Source organism: Grammomys surdaster, unplaced genomic scaffold (assembly GCF_004785775.1).
Source record: "Grammomys surdaster isolate TR1022 unplaced genomic scaffold, NIH_TR_1.0 229, whole genome shotgun sequence".
NCBI classification, from domain to species: domain Eukaryota; kingdom Metazoa; phylum Chordata; class Mammalia; order Rodentia; family Muridae; genus Grammomys; species Grammomys surdaster.
In genome coordinates, this window is record NW_021604674.1 from 2,268,415 (window position 1) to 2,284,505 (window position 16,091).

At 37.0% G+C, this 16,091-nt stretch overlaps 1 protein-coding gene across 1 annotated transcript in view; it reads left to right on the plus strand.

The window, feature by feature from the left end:
* Btaf1 (B-TFIID TATA-box binding protein associated factor 1) overlaps positions 1–16,091 on the plus strand; it is an 88,595-nt gene that overhangs the window by 34,633 nt on the left and 37,871 nt on the right. The window contains exons 9-15 of the mRNA XM_028773478.1: positions 2,196–2,285; positions 3,106–3,201; positions 3,290–3,466; positions 7,031–7,171; positions 7,848–7,972; positions 11,073–11,193; positions 15,587–15,691. Coding sequence (XP_028629311.1) covers positions 2,196–2,285; positions 3,106–3,201; positions 3,290–3,466; positions 7,031–7,171; positions 7,848–7,972; positions 11,073–11,193; positions 15,587–15,691 — 855 coding nt within the window. The remainder of the gene's footprint in view (positions 1–2,195; positions 2,286–3,105; positions 3,202–3,289; positions 3,467–7,030; positions 7,172–7,847; positions 7,973–11,072; positions 11,194–15,586; positions 15,692–16,091) is intronic.

Genomic DNA, 16,091 nt, shown 5'->3' on the forward strand with positions numbered 1-16,091 from the left:
GCCCGGCCTCTCCCCCCCCCCCCCGCCCCCCTTCTTGATGGAAGGGTTTGAGACAGGGTCTCATGTCACCATTTAACTGGCTGGCCTGGAACTCATTATGTAGATCTGGCTGGCCTTGGACTCACAGAGATTGTTCTGTCTTTGCCTCCTGGGTGCTCGGATTAAAAGTGTATGCCACTTCTAAGTAGAAGTTTAGATTTTTTTCCTTAAAAACTTTTTTTCTTTATACTACATTCTGAAGCAAATTGTTCATTTCTTATTCTTTTGGCTACTGTTAAAACTTGTATTTTTCTCATAGACAGTAAAAATCATTCTTTTTCATTGAAAATGGACAGCTTTTGGGGAATAGGATGGCAGTCTCATAGTAGTCCACACTGGCCTTGAACTTGTGGTATTCCTAACTCATCTTCCTAAATTCTGGAATTACAAGTGTTCACTGCTATATTATGCCTGCAGTAGGCAGTTTTGGTTTACCAGGAAAGTAATTTCAGGAACTAGATGTATAGAAGCATACACCTGGGCTCAAACCTCAAGATCAACCCTCCTACCCACTCCCAAAAAACTTGGATAGTGTAGCTGTAGATAGAGTAGTAGTTTTCAAACCAGTTTCCAAGTTAATTTTCCAAAGTATTTCTTCAAAGAAAATTTCAAACATCCCAGCATGTAGAAAAGATAAAAACGAAGCTTCTGATCAAATTATTGGTTGGTTATCCCAAACCTTTAGTTGGCCCTTGAATTAAACAAACAAACCTGTAGTATGTAGTTTTGTCTACTCTGCTTTAATGTTCCTGGGTGGACTGTGCTACCAGCCACCTGCCCAGGTTCTTTTGGATCCATGGATGAAAGACATGCACACATTAGCTCATTGTTAACCTGCCTCACTGGCTCAGTGGCTGGGCTCTTCCAAGCCTCCCACTGCTAGCTCAACACCTCTAAATCTGCCTTCATCTTAGTTGCCCTGCTATCTTCTATGAAGCCCATTGGTCTTGCTGCCCAAGATGTTTTCGGGCTGCCTTCCGAAAGGGATCACTTTCCCTTTCTACCTACATTTTGGAAGATCTCCCTTGCAGTTCTGAGTCTGTTCCATCTCTCTCCCCCAAGTATATCGATTCTCCTCTTCCTGCCCTTTCCTCTCTCCTAGCCTGCAGGAACTGGAAGTCCTGCCTCTTTCTTCCCACCCAGCAATTGGCTGCTGGCGTCTTTATTGATTGATCAAGAACCAATTGGGGATAAGGACCACAATGTAGGGCCATGCAGATTCCTGATTGAAGCATCAGAACCACTCTCCTACACAAATCTGCTTTGGGTCTAGTTCATTTGTATAGCGCTTTGCTTAGTATGTATGAGATCCTGCCTGGGTGTGATCCTCAGAATGAAAAAAAAAAGGAGAGAGGAAAAGAAAGAGGAGTAGGTAGATCTTGCTGTGAGTACCTTCTATGAATAAGTAAATCTTAGCTCAGAGAGAGTTTTAAATAAATGACTATAATATATAGTACAGGCTTTTCTTCCCTTTTATATAACATGTAAGAGCATATCCTCATCTCTGATAGTGCTGATTGATCCACCAGATATAAGAAAGCACTAGTCATTAGACAATTTGTGTGAATTCTCCTCTTTTGGTACCTGACTACTTTTTTTTTTAATATATGTACTTCTAAAATATTGGTATTTGGGCTATACAGAAACATTTCTTTCCCTTTCTGTTTGTTTAGTTCTGAGTCCAAGTAGAGACTAGGGATGGGAGTGAAAGCCAGGTGGATTTATATCCTAGAGTTGGAGAATAACTGTTTTGTTGCTCACCTTTGAAAACCTTCCACGTAACTAAAAAGTTTGTAAAATTAATAAAGGTACTGTTTATTTTACTTTCTTTGTATCACAGTACAAAATGCATGTTATTTAAAAACATGATTATTGGCCAGGTGTGGTGACACACACCTTTAGTCTCAGCACTAGGGAAGTAGAGCCGGGCTAGTTTTTGTAAGTTCTTAGCCAATCTTGTATACATAGTAGCTTTCAGCTCAGTTAGGGTTACAAAGTAAAATCTTGCTTGAAAGACTGACAGAGGCACATGATTATGCTTTAATAGATGTTTCTGTAACATCAACGCTGACTAAAACATTTTCATATTAAAGAAAAGTTGAACTTAGCTTATTTAAATATTTGACACCTGATGTTTGCTTCTTGTGTTTTTTTAGGTTCGACATGGGGCAGGTACTGGACTCAGAGAAATTCTTAAAGCTCATGGGAAAAGTGGTGGTAAAATGGGAGACAGCACTTTAGAAGAGGTAAGTATATTAAAACTATGATTTAATTTAGTAGTTGGTCTCTTTTTTTCCTATTTAGGGGGAAGTAAAAAAAAAGTTATGTAACAAAGTTGGAATGCAAGGTGAGTAAGAACAACAACTATGAATAGGTAAAAAAAAATTAAGTTTATTGTCAAAACGAGTTTAGAGAACAGATCTTCAGAAACACTAGAGTGAAAAAATTGTAGAAAGAAGAGCATTTGAGCAGGATTATGCAGTAGAGAATAAGATAAATAAAAGAATACTGGTTACTAGCAACATTAATGTAGTAAGAAACACTGGAAATAGCATAGATAGCAGAAGATTCGATACAGAGAAACCTTAAGTAATTCTTTTTCTTTCGTTTTCTTGGAGGTGTGGGATGTTTTGAGATAGTGTTACTGTTTAGCTATGGCTGGCTTGGAATTCCCTGTGTACCTTTCTAGCCTGGAACTCACAGAGATCTCTCTGCCTCTGCCTTCTGAATGCCCAGCCTATAGTTAGGGTTTTTTGTTTGTTTGTTTGTTTGTTTTTCTGTTTTCTTTTTTTTTTAAGAATACAGGAACATAATAGGAACCAAGAATTTTGATGTAGGGTTTCTGAGTATAATTATCAAAGAGGACATGGTTACTTTTAAAGATGGTATATAAAACTCTTACATGGTTTGATAACTGTTCATTTTACTAAGATAATATGCCCCAATATTTATGTGTGTGTGTGTGTGTGTATTTTTCATCTCCCCAATTTTGGACTTAACACCTCCCCTCTCTCCCTCGTACAGAGTTGATTTTTACCTATTGTTAAAATGATTGTATTTTAATAGATGATTCAGCAGCATCAAGAGTGGTTGGAAGACTTAGTCATTAGACTCCTTTGTGTTTTTGCATTGGACAGATTTGGAGACTTTGTTTCTGATGAAGTAAGTATCATCTCAGTGAGGCTTTGCCCAAATTGTAAATTCTACATCAGTAAATTTTCTGCATATGTAACTCCTTTCTATTCTGAAGGTTGTAGCGCCAGTTCGTGAAACTTGTGCTCAAACATTAGGTGTGGTTTTAAAGCACATGAACGAAACAGGAGTTCATAAGACAGTGGATGTGCTGCTGAAATTATTGACACAAGAACAGTGGGAAGTTAGACATGGTGGTCTTCTGGGAATAAAATATGCTTTGGCAGTTCGTCAGGTAACTAACTCAGTTTTTGAAAGGGATTTTTCCCTTTTGGCTGTTTTGTTTGTTGTGCTGCTGTGATGGGTATGCTTGATTGCTTGTTTGATCCTGTGTTTTATCGTTTCCTTATGTATTTCCAGCTAGCCTGGAACTTGCTATACAGATTGGGCAGGCCTAAAAATTGCAGAGATTATTTTGCCTTTGCCTTTTCTTTTCCTTGTGGGTTCTAAGATTACAGGTGTGTGTCATCATGCCAGGCTCAAGCTTGCCTTCTTGAGAAAGTGCCCTAGAATTTACAGAGAAGTCAAAAGATGTTAGTTACATTGTTGCAACTCATTCAGTGTATTTCATAGTACTTAAATTGTTTAAATTCATTTAAATATTGACTACATGGTCTTAGGTCTGTGAGACAAGTTATAAAGGAGATCTATATTCAGAAGATATAGACAGGAAACATACAGCATGGATCAAAGCAAGCAGTCTATACAGCCATGTACTTTTTTACATTATTCACCAATGTTTTTCTTTGTCCTTTATAAGAAGGCTGAGAAAAACAGAAAAACTCCTTTCCCATTTCACATAGGGAAACGAGTTCTAAACAGTTAGAAGCCTTGTTTAAGTTTGTAAAACTAGGGTTAATACCAGAAGTCAAAACCATATGACATCTTTTTTTTTTTTTTTTTTTTCCCAAGACAGGGTTTCTCTGTGTAGCTCTGGCTGTCCCGGAACTCACTCTTAGACCAGGCAGGCCTCGAACTCAGAAATCCACCTGCCTCTGCCTCCTAAGTACTGGGATTAAAGGCGTGCACCACCACTGCCTGGCATCTTTTTTTTTTTTAATGGAGTGTTTTATAATCCAGTGTTTGTTCCATTGTCGGGACTTCATCCTGGAAAAAACACAAGCATACATGCATGCATATATACATATACATGTAAATAACCTACTGATCAGCATTAATGTTTTCTCTGTAGCTTACTGAAAATGTTGAGATACTCTAGCATGCCGTGGCTAGCAATTGGGTTCCTAGGTTTACTCACAAAAGCCTTTTTAATTTATGACCCATAATTTTTTTTTCTTTACACAAAATTGAGTGCTAAAATGATAAAAGCAGGTGAGGCATGGTGCCTAGGCCTGTAATTCTTACCGTCAAACCTGTGAGCAGAAGGATCAGAAGTTCAAGGTCATCCTTAGCTAGGTAAATTTTTTCTTGGGATACACATGAGACCATGTTTTAGAAAAGAAAAGAAAGAAAAAGAAGAAAAAAAGGAATAATGAGATAAATGAGGACCTATAAAGAAACCAGGACTGAACCTTTTCTTACCAGTGTGTAAGTAATTTCCTGAATACTTTGTAAACTGTCTAACACTGGCTGGCGCTTAAAAGATTGTCCTATTTATTGCTCTAGATTAGCGTCTCTGTTCTCTTAATCACTAATCTAAGAATGGAGCTTCCCTTCCCATCTCAGAAAAGCCTTTTGAAGTTACTTCTAAGGTTGTCTTTTTCTTTTGTTGCTTTAAACTGCCAGCAATAAAACATTCCCTTGTGGTTTCTGCTCATAGACCCAAGCTCTCTACTTAGTTTACCCTTTCTTCTTTGTTCTTGCTTTTCTTTGCTCTTTTAGTCACTGCAACCCACATATCAGCTCTTCAGACACAACCTTTCCTGTCTTGTAGCGTCTATAAAACCCGGGATGGAAGATGCCTTGTTAGTATTTGAAAAGCTGTACCTATTTCATAATAAGACTAATTTTTTTAAAAGTTGTTTTGATATTATAATTACAGCATTCTCCCTTCTTTCTCCTCCCTCCAAGACTTCCCACACACCCCTCCTTGCTCTCTTTCAAATTCATGACCTTTTTTTTCATTGTTACCACATCCCTATATGTGTATATACATATATTCCTAACTATAATCTGCTCAGTTCATATGATGTTACTTTTATGTATGTATATTAAAGAACCAAGTGACATGTTCTTTCCTGAAAAAGACTTATTTCTCCTATAAGACTAATTTTTTAAAAAATTTATTTTTTATCAGTCTTCTGACAATAAACTGACTCATCTCTTGAGAAGCATTTTTCTCTTTTGTTTTTATAATTTTTAAATTAATTTTTTGTTAATGTCCAAAGAATTGGGTCTCATTTTGAAATTTTCATATGTATTTTTACTTTAAAAGTTTATTACATGGGGCTGGTGAGATGGCTCAGTGGTTAAGAGCACTGACTGGTCTTCCGGAGGTCATGAGTTCAAATCCCAGCAACCACATGGTGGCTCACAACCATCCATAATGAGATCTGATGCCCTCTTATGGGGTGTCTGAAGACAGCTACAGTGTATTTACATACAATAAATAAATTAAAAAAAAAAGTTTATTACAGTGTATAACAGGCTCCAGGAGAACATTTTATTCTGGCTGTAGGTGGCAAAAAGACATTCTGCCGGGGAATTGAGACGTTTAGATAGGAATTGAAGTGGGCCATCATCGTCTTAGGTACAAGGAACACCTTACGTTTTGTCAGACTTTGTAATTCCGTCTCTGGCTAAGGGGCCCTTCCCATGTATTCAGCTATTATTTTAGCTCCATGAGATTCTTCTGCTATTATTTTTATTTCTGACATTCACATTTTTGGCTTGTTTCTTGGGCTGTTTCAGGGGGCTTCTTTTTGCCACCTTTGTGGTCCATCTTCCTGCAGAAGTCACACTTACATTCTTCTTTATAGCTGAATAAGTTTTTTCTTTCTTGTATGTGTAACACATTTTCTTCACTCATTCATGTGTTGATAGGCCAGGTCTGTCTGTATCTTGGATATTGTGAATACTGTATCAGTGAACACAGATGAGAAAGTGTCTCTGATGTGCTGACTTACCACAGAGATACTAGAGTCATCACTCTTCACGTTAATGCATGACAGGGTTTCTTACTGAACTGGAAGCTTACTTTCCTCTTTGACTAGACTGTCTAGCCATCAAGCTCTTTGAAGCCCTTTGTCTCTCACCAATAATAATGGCATGATAGGCACACACAACTATGCCTGGCTTTAAAAACCAATGTGGGTGGGTGTGTGAGTGTTGGGAATTCGAACTCAGGTCTTCATGTTTGCAGAGAAAATTGTTTTACTACCCAGTTTCTCTTAATGAGAGTCCTAGAATATGATCACAGGAGTAGCCCAAAGCAGCTGGCTTTAGTGGGAAAAATGAAGAGATTACACTACAGTAAGGAGAAGCGGAAGGATGTGGTTTTTCCTTCTCGTCTCTTTCATATCTCCTTGTCAGTGGTATTGAAGAAAAAAAATGCAAACTGAGGGTCTTGACAGTGACATATTTGTGTATTTGTGTTCACACACAGCATTTATAGACTTACTAAGACCTGTTCTGGTATTTTAAGTTACATCCAGAAATATTTGGGTTCTTTCTCAAGTGGAATTGTTTACGCAGTCTTATGCTAATTTGCCTATTCTGTTTTTGAATTATTTCTTTTCAAATATATAAATATTGGAATGTAGTTCAAAGTTATTAGATGTGTTTGAGCACAGTAATTATACCATAGAAAATTAGTATGTTCTGATGTACTATTTTACAGGATGTGATTAATACTTTATTGCCTAAAGTTCTAACTCGAATAATAGAAGGACTCCAGGACCTTGATGATGATGTTCGAGCTGTTGCTGCAGCATCTTTAGTTCCTGTAGTAGAAAGTCTTGTCTACCTTCAGACACAAAAGGTAGTCGAAAAGTCGTTTGGCATTTACTTCCTATAGAGCATGTTTATGTTTGCATATGGAATAGAAGGAAGAACATTTTATTTTATCTACACCTTTTATAGAAATTTTCTTGTCTCTAACATCCCTCTGATGCATGCAATCTTGATTATATGTTGTCTTTGGGAACAGTGAATTGTGTGTTGTCTAATTCCCTTTGTGTACTTAGTACACAGAGAATTTCCTTGAAAAGGAAAGAGCTATTTCTCTCTGATTTCGTCCCTTATGTTTAGAGATGTGAAGTCTGTTTTGATTTAGCATTATAGCTGATCTCATTTTGAGACTATTAAAATTTAGCTACAATTCACATTTTATCAAATCCAGAATGTGAAGTTAAAAGTGCAGTCAGCATTATTTTATGAGCTCAAAAACTAATCTTGTATTTATATGATTGTTGACATCACTTAAAATTCCCTGAAATTATCTTGTCCAGTAAAAATTTGATTAGAGAGGAAGTGAAGAGAATGAGAGAATTGTTAGTGACAAATGGTATTTTCTCCTTGATGTTCCTTAAAGCTGACATTGTCCGAATTCATTATGTATGCTGTTGACTCATAGTGATCCTTGGGATATAATTTGGCAGGATTTATAAAATTTGTTATGTGAAATCAGTAACTTTTCTTAAAAACTGATCTTACAGGTACCCTCCATTATAAATACCTTATGGGATTCTCTTCTGGAATTAGATGATCTAACAGCTTCAACAAATAGTATTATGACTCTCCTTTCATCTATGTTAACTTACCCTCAGGTCCAGCAATGCAGGTAATTATTTCTTATTAGAGGTATAGAATAATAATCCTTTATATATCTTTCCAGATGATTAAACTTAGACTGTTTTAGCACCTTTAAAGAACAGTGCTGTAAGTTGAATACACCACTTTTTCTTGGGAAGTTTAGTCCTTCTTTATTCTAGCTACTAGCACATTTGAGACAGGGCTAGAGAAATGGCTGAGTGATTAAGATCATGAGTTGCTCTTGCAAAGGACTCAAGTTCAATTCCTAGCGCCCACATGGCTGCTTGATGTCTTTCCTGGAGCCTCTCAATTTAAAAAAAGAAAAGGAAAAAAATAATAAGACATTTGGGACAAGAAAGGATATTTTAGGAGCTGGGATCAGAGCTTAGTGAGAGATTGTCTGCCTAATACAAACAAAGCCTAGAGTTCCAGCACTGCACACACAGGTAATGAAACCTAAAGTAGTTCTTTTTCTTACTTCGGGTTATAGTTTTATAGTTTATTATCTTGTGGATCTAAAATAGATACTTTAAAATCATTTACCTTAAAATGAGTCATTTTATATTATCTACAGTGCTGGCCCCATAATACAGATTTTTAAAATTTGACATCCATTTTATATTTCACAAGATTTTCCCTTTCTATGAATTTTTTTCTGTGTAGTGTTTATTTCTTCAGTTCTTGTCCTTAATTTCAGTAATTACTACAGAAAGATAACAGGTAATGATGAACTATAAAATTTAAAGACAGGATTTAATGAAGACGGAAACACTAATTGTTTAGACTGTTACAGCTTTTCAGTTCTAACACTGGTATGAGGCTCAGGAGTGTCCCATCTGTGCGACATTCCAGAATTCTGTTAACTGTTTCTATTAATAGTATCCACAGCCGGCCAGTGGTGGCGCACTCCTTTAGTCCCAGCACTTGGGAGGTAGAGGCAGGCAGATTTCTGAGTTCGAGGCCAGCCTGGTCTACAGACTGAGTTCCAGGACAGCCTGGGCTATACAGAGAAATCCTGTCTCAAAAAAACAAAACTAAACAAAACAAAAAAACAGAAAAAAAAATAGTATCCACAAAGATGCAAAAGAAATGTCACACAGCTTTGTAAATGAGTGAGGAAATTATAGTTCTAGCCTAGTGGGGTTATGGTTTTAAAGCAACTTCTGGCTGTATGAATGAATATTTCAGTGAAATTCAAACATACGAAAAGCATATTGTTTATATATTACCAACCAGTAATATTTAGTGCAATATTTAGGCTGGTGGAACAGTATGCAAGTAGGAACAGCAAGTGAGTGCCTACAGAAGGCAGCAAAGTAAGCGGCAGTGCATATGTAGGGCTTCTCACTTTGACAACTTCTATTACAGATACAATACACAGGGACTAAGTGGGTTCATGTGACAATTCTCCTAAGCTGTAAAGTCAAAGGAGTTTTAAATTTCTTCAAGCCAGAGGTTTAAGTAAATCTAATTTAAAACCTAAATACTGAACATTTTTGGGTTGTAAGTCAGTCGAGGATGAAACTGTTCCACTGTGTTACTCTAACCAGAAAACTGCCAGTATAGAGGGATGTGTTCTAGTAAAACTTCCATTTAAAAAAGAAGTAAAGAGAAGTCTGTAGATTTATTTAGCCTGTAGACCTTAGTAGGTGGTACCAAGAAAACTAAATCCAGAGCTAGAGAGATCTCACTAGGTAGGAGCACTGGTTGTTCTTCCAGAGGATCCAGATGCCGGGCATGACAGCTCAGGGCCACCTGTAATTCTAGCTCCAGGGCATTCAGTGCACTGAGTGCATGTTATGCATGGACATACACGCAGGCAGACCATCCAAATATATAGAATAATGAAATACTTAAACTTAGATAATGTAAACTTAGATAATGTAAGAAACTTATACAGTGTAGTAAAATATCTGATAATCCAATGTGAAATAATGTAGTTTTCCATCCTTTTTGTTTCAAAATTGCCTGATTAGAAAAAATGCTTCAGCTGTGCAATGGTGGCACATTCCTTTAATCCCGGCACTTGGAGGCAGAGGCAGGCAGATCTGTGAGTGTTGAGTCCAGCCTGGGATACAGAGCTAGTTCCAGGACAGCCAGGGCTACACAAAGAAACCCTCTCAAAAAACCAAATAAATAAATAAATAAATAAACATAAATAAATATTGCTTTATATGTCGTGGTAATTGGCGGATACTTTGCAGCTTATGCAAGAAGAAATGCAGCATGTCTTGTGCATGAACAATTACACTATTAACAAGTCTTTAATGTCATGATTTATGTATTCTGAATTTCTCTTATGTCTGTGTGTGCATGTATTAAAATTGGAACTTTTAAAATGAACTTATAAAAATAAACACAGGAAGTCCTACTTGGAGGTGATGAAAATAGCATTGAAGGTAGCTCCTGGGAGGAGGGGAGGCATGGATGACAAGGACGGTTGGTGTTTTGTTTCTGCCTTTTTTCTATTGAAAGATATAGTTCAAATGCTACTTACAAATGACTTCCTAATTTGAGGTGCCTTTAAAAAAATGGCTCTTGAATATGGCAGAAGTACTATGATTCAAGTTAGCCTAGATTTGGCTTTGTATCTTCCTCCATTTAAAATCTTATCTGAGAAGGAAGAAACGTGAGTCTTCCTAATATAGTAAATGCTAAACTGGGATAATAAATTTCAAAACTACTATTGCCTCTTCATTTCTTGCCATTTGAGGTGGCTGGAAAGACGAATATAAATTATGATTAGCCTCGCATTGAGGTTCACCCTCGGATGGAAAGCAGTTATGCGGACCTGATTGTGTAGCTAGGATATATGCCCCATTTTCTGGGAAGAAAAGCGCAAATATATTGGAAAGTTCTAACTTGATGAGGGTAATTATAGAATTAGTGCTATAGAGAAACCTAATATTAAGTCTCTACCCTTTATTGGCTAAATTTTTCTGTTTTTTTTTTTTTCATTATAATAACACTTTTGAGAGTAAGTGAATGCTCATGAAAATTGGATCTTTTTTTAATTTATTAAAAAGCCATATCAACATGATAAGGTCCATGCAACATGTGTATTAGAGAATGTACCCATGGAGTTTGAAGTGAGAATGAATAAGATTAATTTGTTTCTTCTTCATTAGTATTCAGCAGTCACTCACAGTTTTAGTTCCTCGTGTCTGGCCATTTTTCCATCACACTATATCTTCAGTTCGAAGAGCAGCATTGGAGACTCTCTTTACATTGTTATCAACACAGGACCAGGTAAGAACTGATAATTATAAATAGTAATCTCAAAACTTCTGTAAATTATATAAGACAGACCAGATCATTGCCTCATTTTTTGCTATATCTCAAAAGATCAGAATGCTTGCATACATTTATTATGTGCACCATGTGTGTCTGGTGCTCCAGAGGCCAGACGATCCCTGGAGTTGGAGTTACAGAGGTTGTGAACCATCTGATGTAGACACTGGGAACTGAACCTTGGTCCTCTACGAGTGCAGCAAATGCTCTTAACCAGTGAGCCAGCTCTCCATTCCTAGCCCCAGTTTTTGTTGTTGTTTTTTTTTTTCCTTTCCTCTATTGAGTCAGGGTTTCTCTGAGTAGCTTTGGCTGTAGACTCACTCTGTAGACCAGGCTGTCCTGGAACTCAGATCTGCTTCTGTCTGCCTCCCGAGTGTTGGGTTTAGAGGTGTGTGCCACTCCCTCACCCTGACAATCTTCTCTCCTGCCTGTGCAGCCACTACCACTCCACCCTGCCTTTCTTCTTTTTCAGTGTGGATTCTGGGTATCAGACTCTGGTGAACATTTTGCTGACTGTGCTTTCTCCTCAGCCCTTTGATTTTTGTTTTATATTCATTCTTCATTCATTCATTCATTCATTCATTCATTCATTCATTCATGTATCTAGTTTTCTATATGTGGATGTGACACACTCATGAAGGTTAGGGGAAACTTGTAGGACATGACTCTTTCCTTTTACCAGGTAGGCTCTAGCACATTTACCTGATAAATTATCTCATGCAACCCCCTTTAAATCTAAACTGTTGTTTGCATAAAATTACTATGTAGTGAAAACTTAATTATAATCTTGTGTTCCCAGTAACATCAAAAAACTGTCATAGTAATCCCCATTTGATGGCATTTGAAAATTGTATTCTTCACAGACTACCTGGGAATTACTTATAAACTATACTTATTATAGTTTTGTGAAAATTGCATGATCCCTGTCGGGCAGTGGTGGCACATGCCTTTAGTCCCAGCACTTGGGAGGCAGAGGCAGGTGGATTTCTGAGTTCGAGGCCAGCCTGATCTACAGAGTGAGTTCCAGGACATCCAGGGCTATACAGAGAAACCTTGTCTCGGGGGGGGAAAATTACATGATCCTTTGCCTGAATTTTTTTTTTAAAAAAATTATTTGCTTACAGTTTTGAAATTTAAAGCTTTTTGTAAATTTTGTGAATTAATCATTTGGCAGCAAACCATTCTGAAAAGCTGTTTATAGTCTTTTGTCCCATACATGTACCTATTCATAAAAATAACATTTTATTTAAGTGTTTCTTTAGAGTCTATATGGGGTTATGTAATGTACAGTGCATGCAACCAACCTCTTTATTATCCTAAAATTAGAAATGTTCTGAGCACATTTGGCCCCAAGATCCTCGATGTGACAGTAAAGCCTACGATTAATTTAAACTTACCTCTCTTTTCTGCTTCCCTTGTGTTTGCTCCTGTGCTAGCATTGGTTTATTAGTCAGGATTCTTAGCATAGTAACAGACAAAACATGAAGAACAGTCAGTTAAAGCTTATATTGCTGCTGTAACACATTCAGCATATAATAATGTAAAGATCTTAGACACAAGCTCTGAGTTCTAGCATTCTTTCTTTAAATTCCTTATACAGCATGCACATGATAGATATGCAGATATGAAAGCAAAACATTTATACACATAAAAATTAAAACAAATTGTTAAGAGAATCCCCCCAACCCCCATCCTCCTAAACACACATACCACAACTCCTGTGGTCAGAGATGGTTCAGCAAGTAAAAGCACTGACTCTTCCAGAGGACTGGAGTTTATTTCCCAGAAACCACATGGAGACTCACAAACACCTGTAACTCCCGATTCAGGGGATCCAACAATCTTCTGGTGTCTCTCTACACCAGGCACCAAAGTGGTAAACAGACATACATTCAGGCAGAACACCCATACACATTTTTTTAAATTAAAATCCTTTTGCAGAGTTTCTTGTAGTTATGGATCAAGTGAGATAATATAAAAGAGAGGACTTTGGAAATGTTAATTCTACACAAATACAAATAATTACATAGAGAGTAAAACATACTTTTGTCATACTTTATAATTAGAAATCTTATATTCTGTGATATAGAAATGATACTTAAAGGAACAATTCTCTGAGATATTGCTGGGGTTCATTTTATGCTAGGATCTCTGACAAGCACTCTCAAGGAGGTAGCTATTACTATTTATAGTTTGAAGATGAGAGAACTGATGATCAAAATTAAACTCCCAAATTCACAGAGATAAGCTGTTTATCTCTAAACTTCTTTGTCACCTAAATTTGACAAAGAAGTAGATTGTTTTCCAACTTTTAAATGTGAAGTAAGCTTAAGTACAGAGTGAGAAAGTGAGCCAAATGCCTGTGATCCTTGTTACCATGTTCCTTGTGTCAATTCCCGACATGCCCAACTGGCACCTTCAGTAATTGACCATAACTTAGAGGGTAAATGTCACTATAACTCAGTATATCCTTGTAAAGATGGCTCTATTGTTTACTCTTTTTCTGATTACCAACTTTTTTTTTTGTTTTGCCCATAAAGCTAGAAGATTTTAAGAAAGGATATGTTACTGTCAAATGTGTAAAGACATGTGTCTACCATTATATTATAAAGTTATTTTCAATGCTGAAAGTCCCCCTTGTCCCTCTCTTCGCTCCTCACCTTGCCAGCCTCTCGTAATCGTCACTGGTCTTTCACTGTCCGCATAGGTTTGCATATGTCGAGTTGGAGTCACCCACTGTGGAACCTTGTCATTACTTTGTGATATGCCTAAGTTACTGTCTGTCCATGTCTTGATAGGTCATTTTTAAGGCTGTCTTATGCTGTTATTGTCTCGTTGTACCCTAATTTATTCATTTACTGATTGAAGGATACCACTGCTACCTTCAAGTTTTGGTAGTACATACATAAGACTTAATAAAGTATAGGTTTTTGTGTAGAAGAATATTTTCTTTTCTGTGGGCAGATATTAAGGAGCCTAAGTACTAGACTATACTATAAGAGTATGGTTAGTTTTGTAAGAAACTTATAAGTTGTCTTTCAGAGTAGAAGTACCATTTTTGTCTCTTCAATAATAAATGCTTCACATCTGGCCAGTGTATAATGTCATGGGTGCTCCCGCTATAGGCCATCCTAATAGGTGTACAGTGATAATCTTAGTGTTGTAACACATGTGAAACATTGTCTTTCTTTGTCATAGTACTGTGGACTTAACCCAGGGGTTCACACATGTAAGGCAAGCATTCTAGCACAAACTATGTCCCCAGCATGAAACTATGCACCCCTCCTCCACCCCTGACAGGAATTTTCTAACAGTCCTGGCTGTCCTGGAACTCACTATATAGACAGGTTGGCCTCAATCTCACAGAGATCTGTCTACCTCTGCCTCAGGAGTACTGAGATTAAAGGCATGCAACACCGTGTCTAGTTTTTTAGAACAGTTTTGAGAGAAAAACTGAAGCTAAAGTACAGTGTTCTATAAATTTCACACTGTGTACAGCATCTCCCACTGTGAACACCCTGTATGGAAAAATAAGGCACTCGCTGTTATTAATATATTTGCATCCACTGAAGTTAATAGTTTCCATTAGGGTTCACCCTTGGTGTTACACAATCTTCACCCTTGGTATTATACAACCTATGGGCTTGATAAACCTGTGTTGTGTATGCATAATCATGAAAAATAGTCTTACTTCTCTAAGTATCCTCTGTGCTTCTACCCATGTATTCTTTCCTCCTAATTTGATTTGAATATTTGGAACATATATTCATCAGCATCTGTAACCTGAGACAGCTAGCATATGTCATAGCACATTTTACTTGTTATAAATACAGGGCAGATATCTTTCTCTAGAGATGGAGTTTGGTGTCTTTAGGTAACTGTTTAGATTGCCAGAGACTGAGCTGAGAGTAAGAGAGGAAGTCAGTACTACTATTCCGGCACCTTGCATTATTGATACATAGAATTCAGGCTTTGCTCTCTGGGCACAGCAGCAGTGATCTGAGCATTTCCCAGTTCCTAATAAAGCAGTGATGCGTAAATGATGTAAGTAATGACACTGCTGTTTACAGCTTGGGCTTGTACTTTCAATTTATCTGAGGGAAATTTGATGTTAGGATAACCAGCTCCCCCCACAGCCACCCCCAGTTTCCTGTAGGATTGTTTAATTTTCAAGCCATTGCAATAATAACTGCAATACTTATTTGATCTTATCAAAGCTTATCACGAGTTGAATCTTTTTGATAAAGCTTATAGTCTTTAATGACAATGTTTGTCTTATTTGACTTTTCGTTCTTACAAGCTAACTTCCAGGAACTACATGTCATAGCTTTGAATCTGTTTTTGTTTTCAGAACTCTTCATCTTGGCTTATACCTATCCTGTCAGATATGCTGCGACACATTTTTCAGTTTTGTGTTTTAGAAAGCAGCCAAGAAATTCTGGATCTTATTCACAAGGTACGTAATGGATCTATCTATATTTCTCTTCCTAATAAATTCATAGATATAATTAAAAAATTATTACTATACTATTGAGAGGTTTTACTGAATTAAGCCATCTAAGACATTGAAGAGTCCAGTAATCTACAAGATGGACCAGAAAACTGGACTTTTTATGGGACTTTTTATGGACTTTAATAGTAAATTCAGGTTGGTAGTATTTCTTTGTTTCTTTCTCTTGTTACATGTCCTGTTAAACTAATGTGTTTTTAAAAAGATTTTTATTTTTAATAATATTTTATTTTTAATGTGTGTGTATGTGTGTGTGTTTGTGTGTGTTTGTGTGTGTGTGTGTGTGTGAGAGAGAGAGAGAGAGAGAGCGAGAGAGAGAGAGAGAGAGAGAGAGAGAGAGAGCGAG